Here is a 10,773-nt window from a genome sequence, read left to right on the forward strand (position 1 = left end):
GAAAGAATGTACTGTAATTTGCTTCACAATTCAAGGATATTTTGTATAGATAAGAATTAGAAGAGTTATGTCAACATTTAAACAGGTTTCCCAAGGCATTCCGATTAACCAGAACAGACTGGCTGTCCAGTCTCAACAAAAATACATTGGGTGAAGATCTGAAATTGTGTCATTGAGCTCCACAATGTTAAAACAGCAACTGATAATGTATGTTAAAATGAACTTTAATCACAAAGGTAAGCATCATAAAATGTACACAATTATAGCTGGGCTATGCTTAATGTGTTTAAGCTAATGGATATAGTCAACCAAATTCTTACACAATTTGATGACAAAGGATACAAATTCTTTCTGATTTATAATTTTCCTGAGCCAGAAAGCAAGCAGAGCTGGAGCATAGCAGGTATGCGCAACAAAACCATATTTAGGCCCACATGATATCTCAACTGAGTGCCGTTTAACTTTTGTAAATTCTCAAAAAAGAGTTGGCGAGGTTTACTTGGACTTAACTGCACATGGTTTGGAGCTCTGGAACCTGCCAATGACTAGTTGTTCTCGGTAGAGTTGGGCCTTGCTCCGACAGATGCCCATCTTGCTCAGCAAGATAAAGATGTCTGTGTGAAAAGCCCGTGTAAGGATGGCATAGAGGAATGGGTTGGCACAGGAGTTCAGGGGGTAAATTAGAACCAACAATACCTGTTGAAAAAAAGATGAACAAACAAATTCAGTGAATAAAAAGTGGAAAATGAATCCCCCTTAGATAAGAGATCATATGAAAAGAAATGCACAGTGCTGTAAAGTCCTCTTACAGGGGATAATGTAATCTATATATTCTTAAATATGAACAACTTGAAATCATGAATTGTTCATTTTAAACAACAAAAAAAGGCAGACCTTGGAATCAGTAACCGTGATGAGCGGTCGGTGCAGAGTAGCAGAGAGGCCGTAAAAGGAAATCGGGGCCAGGCATAAGAAATTGGTGAAAATAAGTACGGCCATACGTTTCGCCATGCTGGCATCTCCTCTGCTGGACTGGTGCTGTGGATTATGGACCATGCAGTAGATGTGCACATAGCAAACACACACCACCATGAACGCCAGTACATTGATCACTAGCCCGGAGACCACGTAGATGCGAGCGGCAGGTGTCTCAATATCCATGGGTAGACAGATGCTTACCCTCTGGTAGCTGCTTACACCGACTAATGGCAAGAAGGCTTGCAGCAAACAGAGAACCCAACCCACTAGCATCACCACAAGCGCATGGCGTAGCCGCAGGCGGCGTTGCGGGCTCATGGCGAAGATAATGACGTGCCAGCGCTGGAGGGTAATGGCTGTCAACGTGTAGACGGAAAGCTGACTCGCAAAGATGGTGAGCGCTCCAGCGAGGTGGCAACCAGGACTCGTCTGCCAGGCGATGGCATAGTGGTAATACTGGGAGCGCGTGTACCAGTCGACGGAGGCGATGAGCAGCAGGTACATCCCCATGCATAAGTCCGCGAATGCCAGGTTGCAGATGAGGAAGCGAGTGATCGTCAGCTTGCTGTGGCTGGACAGCAGAATGAGCAACACCAGAAGGTTAGCCAGGATGGCTAACGAGCTGACGACCCACAGGGACACCCTGAGGAAGCCCAGGCTCATGACGTCTTCACAGGGGTTGAAGGCATCTGGCTTTGGGAGGCAAATGACACCCTGGTCCAGCTTGTCGTCGTCGCACAGGGAGTAATCAAAGCCTTCATCCAGATGCTCTGTAGGAAACTCCACGAAAATGTCCTCGATGCATTCCTCAGTTTGACAGTCGTAGGTGTCGTAGTTGTACTCGTATGGACTGTCGGTTGCGTGTGGATGGCTCCTGTTGATATGATGCGGATCCATGGAAACAGACCCCAGACTCTGGTACTCCAGAGATGGAGCCACTGCAGACCTCATGGATGTCTGTTGTACTCCACCATTGGTCAGATTGCAAATACCTAGCTCCACATGTCTAAAATATCAGAGATGACAAATGATAAGTGTTTACAGTCCAATAACTAAAAGCTCCATTACTTTGAAAAGACAAATTCCATCCATAAGATTGCGTCCAGATGGATGCATCTGGGTTTGTATTTTTTCATCCTGAAACACTCAATTGAGGAACACATTTGTTAAAGTCAATTTGATCCAGTTTAAAAATGAAAAGTGAGTCCAGGTACTGAGACACTTCACTCTACCAAAACACGCACACACAAATACACGCTGAAACAGGAAAGGGCCTCATCAAATGGTTGCCATAAAGTTTGAAGGAAAGTTTGAAGGACAGAAGGACAGAGGTGACGTATACTGATAACATCCTAATTATGGGTGACTTAACATTCACGTAGATGACCCAAAAGATTCTTTAAGTAAGGCCTTCACTGCTCTCATTGATTCAACGGGCCTCACACAAGTGGTCCCCAAACCTACCCATCTTCACTCGCATACATTAGATCTAGTTCTCACACGGGGAATTGAGATTACTGGCCTCATTGTCCACCCTCATAATCCTACATCATCAGACCACTGCCTGGTTGTCTTCAAAATGGAACTATGCCAGAGCCGAGGCACTCAGAAAATGTCGACTAGCCGTTACATAACCCCAGGAAACAACATAATTAAAAGCTCCGGAGTAAATTTTCACTGCTATGCAGATGACACACAGCTATACATGTCCCTTAAGCCTGGAGAACTACCACACGCTCTGGAAACATTTGTTTCTGGGATAAGAACTTGGATGACGGCAAATTTCCTTCTTCTCAATTCGGATAATACAGAGGTGCAAATTTTTGGACCTTAAAAATACAGAAATAATTTATCCAATCTCACCTTAGACCTAAACGGCATCAAAGACTCTTAAAGCCAGTTGGTCAAAAATCTAGGTGTCACAATGGACCCAGACCCAGACCTCTCGTTCGAGTACCATATTACCGGAATTGCATTTTTCCATCTGTGTAACAAGAAATTTCCTATCAAAGGATGATGCTGAAAAACTAATACATGCATTTGTTACATCCCGATTAGACTACTGCAATGTATTATTCTCTGGCCTCCCAAGAACCCACATAAAAAAAAAATTACAGGTGGTGCAAAATGCTGCTGCTAGACTACTGACCCAAACCAGAAAGTATGATCATATAACATCTTCTATCATCTCTTTACACTGGCTACCAATCCAAGACAGAGCTGATTTCAAAGTCCTACTACTAACCTACAAATCTCTCCATGGATTAGCACCACCATACCTCTCTGGTATCCTTGCACCCCATGACCCCACAAGGACACTAAGATCCCAAGATGCCGGCTATCTGGTGGTTCCCAAAATGTATAAAAAAACTGCAGGAGGCAGGGCCTTCTCCTATAGAGCACCTCTTCTCTGGAACAAATTACCCATCAGGAGGCTGATACCGTTTCGACATTCAAAGTTAAAAACCTTTTTTGTTTAATCAGTCCTACGGCTGCTAGTGTGTGTGTGTACTTTTAATGCAAACCTGAATTGCGTGTTTGTCTGTATATGTATCATGTCTAACTTGTACATGACAAATAAATCATCTATATGTCTGCATAGGTATCACTTGAATTTACAATTAAAGTAAACCTGTGACTTTATATTGTTACCGTTATTGTTTCTGTTGCTAGTTGGAGATGACGGGGGACGGGGCATTCTTATTAGTTTCTCTTCCCTGGAACAGATTTCTGATTTGCCTGTGATGCTGCACCGATCACAGTCCCCCAGCCACCCATCAACACTTCACTGTTGTATGACTGTTTAGCCTGTTTAGCCTGTTTTCTGCACCTCTCTTTCACCAACCGTCTCTGGAGGAGGGGATCCCTCACTGAAAAGCTCCTCCCAACATTTCTTACATTTGTTCTCCTCTAGTGAGTTTTTGCTTGTCTTCCTTACGGGTTTAAGGTTGGTTGAGGGGCAGTTCTGTGGGCGTATGTGAAGCCCTCTGTGACATTGCTTGTAAAAAGGGCTATACAAATTAATTTGGATATGATTGGATTTTTGATTTGACATATGGGTATACATACATCTCATTTCTAAGATTAATTAAATGGCTAGTAAATTCTGTTACCAACAGTAACTTAAAATATAATGCCAAATTGTGCTGATGCATTTGCTTTGCGGTTGATAATAGTCATTAAACATTGTATTATAAACCAGCTGAAGACTTTAGGTCTTTCCAGCCTCCAGGAATTTGACAAGATTTTCCTCTTCATCATGTGGCACAATTCATGCAATGATAGGGCAGCCATGCATCTCTTAAACAAGAGGTGGACTACACTTCGATAGTGGTGTATGTCTTCACCGTTATAGTATATTGGAATTAGTTGGGAGGTGTATCATTAAGTAATAATTTGAATTCCATTAAGGTAACCCAACCATTGGAACTATTTAGGATGGACCTAACTGTATACCTTTCTGCATGCTAAACACTGACTGTAAAGAAGCCCTTTTGCAAAAAGTTTTTCAGGATATTTTCTCAAGAGGCTGGCTATAACATTGATGCTTTCTGGAACAAACTTTAAAAGCAGGATGCAGAACCATCTGCATGCAAAGTACAGCATGGGAAACATCTGCATGCAAAGTAGAGCGTGGGAAACATCTGCATGCAAAGTAGAGCGTGGGAAACATCTGACGGACTGTGGTACTCACCCTCTCCACCGTTTCATCTTTAGGAGTCCGCAGCAGTGGCTCGGGTAGGTTAATTGAGCACTCTGCAGATGCTGAAAGGCTTCGAGGGGTGGTAGTTTCTTAAGGGCCCAAGTGTTTTCAGCTAGAAGTTTCTCAACAAACTCCAACCCAATTGATGGTAAAATGCTCACCCTCGACTCTGAAATGTCTCTAGCAAGACAAAGAAGGAAAGGAAATACAGTAGAAGACAAAACATGGCTATTCTAGGCTGGAAACCAATAAAAGGTAACTGTTGTTTTTGAGTTTGTACACAGCCTTACTGTGTCCTTTGGCATGCATTTATTTTTGGATTCAGAAAGCTTATGTGATTGTTTGATGAGCTGCTGCACACTACATGACACACCACAAATGTATCACAGTACTGTTAAACATGATTGAAACATCTGCATATACATTATTTGAGCATGTTGGTAAGATAAGACACTAGATTTCTGATAATGCATTTATCTTGAACACTGAGCCAAAACATACTGAATGAAGTCAAATCCTGCTCAGCTTGCCAAATACTTACAAAATAACAGGGCCACTGATCACACCAGCGAATGCTTTCTCATCCATTCTCACCAAATCCACATTTCTTTTAAGATTCCTGAAAAGACAGCATCGCGAGAATGAGTTTGAAAGTCTGTGGGACGTAAGAAAAAGTACAAAATAAGACGAATGTAATTTTCAGGCTTGTTGGAGACATACACTTTCTCCAGTCTGCTTTCATTGAACGCAAAGGCCTGAATCTCAGTCAGTCCATTGTGGTTCAGCATCCTGCAACAGACCAAAAATTCAGTGCACCAGTTGCTTCATATGATGCAACATTGAACATGCGCTGAACGCCCATAATTGTGTCTTTAGCTTCAAGCAATGATTTAATCCAGATAAATACTGTGTTAAATGTAGGTTACAAACATTCAGCACTAAAGCTGGAGGTCCCACAGACCATGATTTCAGAAAGTATTCACATTCCTTCACTTTCTCCATATTTTGAACAGAATTCAAAATGAACACAAATAAGCCACAGCAAGACAAATATGTTTGTGTACTATTCAGCAAATCTTTTGGCATCGTCAGGAATTTTCACAATTCGGAACAGTTGCCCAGCATGTCACTGCCACCAACATTTTTCACCATAGTGATGGTGATAAGCAGGTCCTGGTTTTTGCAAGATAAAGTGCTTGGTTTTATTTTTCTTCCAACACTCAAAGTCAAATCCCCTTTACTCTGTCCAGCTATAGTGACTTCTGTCTCCTCTACCCTGAAGGGCCCAATAGTGGTCAGTTTAGCAGATCATCCCATCTCTGAAGGTCTGCTTAAGTGGCCAGAAGTTTTTTTGTCACCCCCAGGTCTGGTTATTTAGTTTTGCAGGATGTGCAGCTCTGGGAAGAGACTTGGAGGTTTCCACACTTTGGCTGCGAAAACCTTCAGTGCTTTTGCACCGTTTTCTTCCCACAATATTTGTAATCCATTTTAAATTCAGTCTATCCCAACAAAATGAGGAAAAGCAAACAAGTCTGAATACTTTCCGAAGGCAATCTAAATCAATCACAGGGACCTTATATTTAGACTTCAGAAATCCTATAAATGCAACAACAAATTGTGCTCACAGGATTATGGTGGACTCAGAGATTCCATTGAATGAGTTGGCAGGTAGTACAGTTATAAATGGATTGTCTGAAATATCCCTGTGGGGAGAGGGATTAAATATTTTATGAAAACATGTATTATCTATTTTCCATGTCCATGTTTAGATTGTTTGATACCATATGCGTACAGTTTGTGGCCATAGATATCATTTGGTCAAAGCACAGAGCAAGATGGTCTTGGCTGCCACAGTCTCATTTTGTGTTTTTTTAATGACATTTTTTAAATTGAGTCATCTGACTGTGCCTCAACATTTAGCACTTCTACAAGTAAATCACATTTCTTTTTAGGACAACAATATTCCAATTATTATGGGATATTTAGCTCTGATTTAACCACATTTTGTCTCGCCTCCCTGTTATGTCAAACATTGTAAAATCCCCATGCCTAAGACCTTGTTACAGGATTTCTGTTCAACAACCAATCCGTGTCTATTGTATAATTGTGAGACAGGTTGGCACAGGGTCATATAAAAGCATCCATATATACGTACAAGATGAGCTCTTCTTGGCTGGAGTGAATGTGTCCCAGTTCAGGGAAGGATAGAAGCCCTGTGTTGGAAATCTCCCTGCATTGAAACCAACACATTAGTGTACTAGATATAAACTAAATGGTGTTTCCATGACAAGTGGTCAATTTCTCATTCAGTGGATTTTAACACAGTGGCCCAACTTGTTGACTTTGGATAATTTACATTACATTTACATTTAGTCATTTAGCAGATGCTCTTATCCAGAGCGACTTACAGTAAGTACAGGGACATTCCCCCCGAGGCAAGTAGGGTGAAGTGCCTTGCCCAAGGACAACTTCATTTTTCACTTCCGGGAATCGAACCGGTAACCTTCTGATTAACAGCCTGATTCCCTAACCGCTAAGCCATCTGACTCCTAATTCAACTGTCAACTGTTCACAAACTCAAAAGACCAAATTCATATGTACTTACAGATATTTTAAATGTGGCAGGTCCTTGAATGCCTCCCTGTCAATGTGTGACAATGTCCGGATACTTCGTATTTCTCTGTGTGAAACACAAAGACATAAGCAAGTAGACATACAAACTCAAAACACACTTCAAACACGAATACCGTCCACAGAAAAATAACTTTTTGTTGTTTTTCAAGAGTGGACTAAGGGTATTATTTAATACATAATAGGGATTTTATAGATTGACTGCTGGCAATGGAAAACTGGTGCTTCCTATCTTGCGAGGGAGCTATAAATGTAACTTCTGGCTTGTGAAAACATATAACTTGTTCATGGTAATACATGTCTGTGATCTTGAAGCAAGTTTATGTGACTGATGTTTATCTCCAATATGTCAGTCTGTCAATCTCATGTACACCTGATGATGTAAGTACACTGTACCAGGGGACCTCAATTATATACAAGAGGATAGTTCAGTTTATTTGATAAACCTGATGATCAGTGAACATTCATTAGTAAAACCTGAACATTTACTACACATTAGTTGATTAAATGAATTGCACAATATCCAGAGGTGTAGTTTACTATATGGATCAAGTTCCTTAACTCAAAATGACACTAGGCAATTCATTTAATTTTTAAACTTAACTTTTATGGTTTGACAGGGTACAACAGTTTAAACGGTCTAATAATGATTCTGTGTGAAATTGTATTAATTACTCACATGTGAGAGGCTTTGGGGAGGTTGTGAAATGAGTGTCTGTCTAAAAGCTTTAGGTATTCATCATCAAATATATAGCTGGGAAAGATGATATCAATGGAAAAATAAAAATGGGTCATTATAAGCCAGTCACACGTGTATTATTGTCATTAGTTCTAGTTGTTGAAAGAGCCATCAATGATGATTCAATAAAACAAGACAAACATACTTTTCCATACAATATCCATACAGACGAATTGATTGTCCAAATTTCTTTTTACTTACATGTGGGAAATGTTAACCAGGTTAGCAAAGGCATCTGGGGGTATTGAGGAAAGCCTTGTCTCTTCAAGCCATCTTTTCAAAAATAGTAAAATTTAATCAATAGAGCTGTATTCACTAAAGATGAATACAGCCACTAAAGCACTACTAAATCAAATAGGAACAGCTGGGTAAGCGATTTGAAATGTATTTGTTGATGCAATTAGACTTACAAATGAGTTGTGCTTGGATGGAATGAAGGTAAGACTTCCATCTTGAAACATGAAATCGTTCGGATATCCCAATTTGTGCAGTCGCAAAAAGGCGGGCAGAATCCTAAACTATCTGAATTAATAATTGATAACATGTAGAGCAAAAGTAGCTTAGATAATATATTCATTTTACTATGTAGTTTCCAAGAAGAGAAGTCCACTTGCAAAAGTAGAGCGGTTGCGCATGAAGACTCAGCGCGCACCGGGATTTGCAACCCCATGCAGGGTGTAGGGAGGTGGAGGGGGAGGGGGTCGTAGGGTAGGCAGGCGTAGGGTAAAACATCAGCCAGCCAGTGAATGTTATTACAGAATAGCCCAACTATTCGCATTGTCTTTTGCAAAATGATATAAGCGTGGTTATTTAATATGATTGTTAATATAGCCTTTTTATTTTTATTTGGAAGAGTTAAGATGTTGACCAAATAAACAGATAATACAATTAAATGTTTTGCACAATTATTCTACAGTTGGGTATAGGTTCATGTGTAAAATTTGAGCTCTTTCTTCCGATTTATCACCACTATAGTCTGCAAGGCTTTTTACAGTTCTCAATTTTCTACACAAGCCATTAACAAATACGTGTTTTCATGGTTAACGGTTGTTTGAATGGGCTACTGTTTTCGTGTTTATACAATGGCATGATCTTCATTAATTAACATATTTATATGATCTGACGCATGCATGGCACATGACACCAACACAGGAGATAACACCTGCAATGATTAGAACATGGTATGTAAACGATGGCGACAACATACTGTGTGTTTACTGAACAAGCATGGAAACAAAAGGCATCACACAAGGTTGCGTAAGGTCTGCATCAATGTCACTGATACTTAGACGGCTTCCAGAGGAGGCAAAGTCTGAATCATTAATAAACAGTGGCGGTGCTAACGTGAGTGTTTGACGTGACATGCCCCGAGGTTCCGAGCGTCAAACACAAATAAATAAACATTACGTTTGTCTCAAAATGGTTTTTGCCTGTTTACAACATGCTGCTTGATGTGAACATACATGAAATTCAGAACTCACTTTTTCCACCAAACATGAACAATCTCATGTTGTGACTGTCCCAAGCACGTTTTACAAAATGTGAACTTGAGTAAAACAAAAAAACAAAATTAACTCTCCTTAACAAAGTACAGAATGATAACACAGATGTCTGTTTGTCCATACATAATATTTGTAGTCTGCTCAGGTCAATAAGATTTTGTCCCAGAAAATGGATATCATATGGTGTTTAAACATTTAGTCATTTAGCAGACGCTCTTATCCAGAGCGTCTTAAACCATGATATCCATATGGTATTTAAACTTTAAATATTTAAATAGTTTGGAGACCCTTGGGGAGAAGTACAGAAGACATCTCAGAAGCACATGCAAGGGTTACAAGGTGAGTTGTTTCTTGTCATTTTTTCAATAAATCAAATCTTTTTGGCAATCCCATTTTAGTTCCCCTTCCCAGTGTCTTTTAGTGTGATGGGTTTTACATAAAAATACCAAAGAAATTACTTTTTTCGCATTAATACTTTAAAATCTATATTACCCTGTTACAGTGGGTGTGCTATTAGGATGCTAGCATATAACCACAAGGCCCATTGTTTTGCTAAGTGCATGAAACCTCATATTGTGTGACAGGTTTTGTGTGTCACTTCATATGATGTATGTCACACCATATGATATGAACAGTGTTTTACTACACACAGAATAATTTCTCATTTGAGCTGACAATGTAGTCTTGTATCTTTATAACTTAAAGTTAAGTTTAATGTATGATTTGTCCTTTTTAACCCTTTTTCGGTCTATAATCACACACCAATAGATGTATACCTACTCTAATCAGGGGAATCCATACTTCCTTCCATACTCACCATTTTTCATACTTACTCACCCATGTGCTTCTCTTTTGTTTTCTCTTCTTGTGGAAGCCAAATGGATATAGTATAGAGAGATGACAAGTGTAGAAAGAACACGGAGATACAGGGAGAGATTAAACGCTGATCCTGCAAGGAGAGAGGAAGTCCTGAGAGTCGAGTGTGTCAGTATATTGCTTGTCCTGATTCACACCTGATTCAAATGAATGGTCCTAAGCAGGCTTCTGCAGAGCTGGATAACGACCCATTCATTTGAATCAGGTGTGTCGGAGCAAGGAAACATCTAAAACATGCTTGGCAGGGGTCCCTGAGGACCAGGGTTGAAGACCAGTGCTCTAGAGGTCCTCAGTCCCTGCTTACTCGGCTTGTAATCAATTTTATTAGGTTCACCGTATTGCGA

At 40.2% G+C, this 10,773-nt stretch overlaps 1 protein-coding gene across 1 annotated transcript; it reads right to left on the reverse strand.

Annotated features, from left to right (window-relative positions):
• Positions 1 to 437: 437 nt before the first annotated feature.
• On the reverse strand, positions 438 to 8,502 carry LOC136949124 (thyrotropin receptor-like). The gene is made up of 11 exons (XM_067243330.1): positions 8,462 to 8,502; positions 8,253 to 8,324; positions 7,992 to 8,066; positions 7,287 to 7,361; positions 6,837 to 6,911; positions 6,307 to 6,384; positions 5,402 to 5,470; positions 5,223 to 5,300; positions 4,673 to 4,861; positions 895 to 1,984; positions 438 to 696 (listed from the first exon to the last, which is right to left on the reverse strand). Exons 1-11 carry the CDS (start codon positions 8,500 to 8,502, stop codon positions 496 to 498), a joined length of 2,043 nt encoding a protein of 680 aa, XP_067099431.1. The 3' UTR covers positions 438 to 495.
• Between the last annotated feature and the right edge of the window lie 2,271 nt (positions 8,503 to 10,773).

This window comes from Osmerus mordax, chromosome 9 (genome assembly GCF_038355195.1).
Source record: "Osmerus mordax isolate fOsmMor3 chromosome 9, fOsmMor3.pri, whole genome shotgun sequence".
Classification (NCBI taxonomy): Eukaryota; Metazoa; Chordata; class Actinopteri; order Osmeriformes; family Osmeridae; genus Osmerus; species Osmerus mordax.

Bases quoted from the DNA above. Each gene is read 5' to 3' on its own strand.
- LOC136949124 (XM_067243330.1), bottom strand. From the start codon at position 8,502: ATGGAAGTCTTACCTTCATTCCATCCAAGCACAACTCATTT. The intron at 6,912-7,286 runs GTAAGTACATAT...GTTTCAATGCAG, and splicing joins CTGCCACATTTAAAATATCT to GGAGATTTCCAACACAGGGC. The intron at 5,471-6,306 runs GTGAGCACAATT...GGTCTGTTGCAG, and splicing joins TCTGAGTCCACCATAATCCT to GATGCTGAACCACAATGGAC.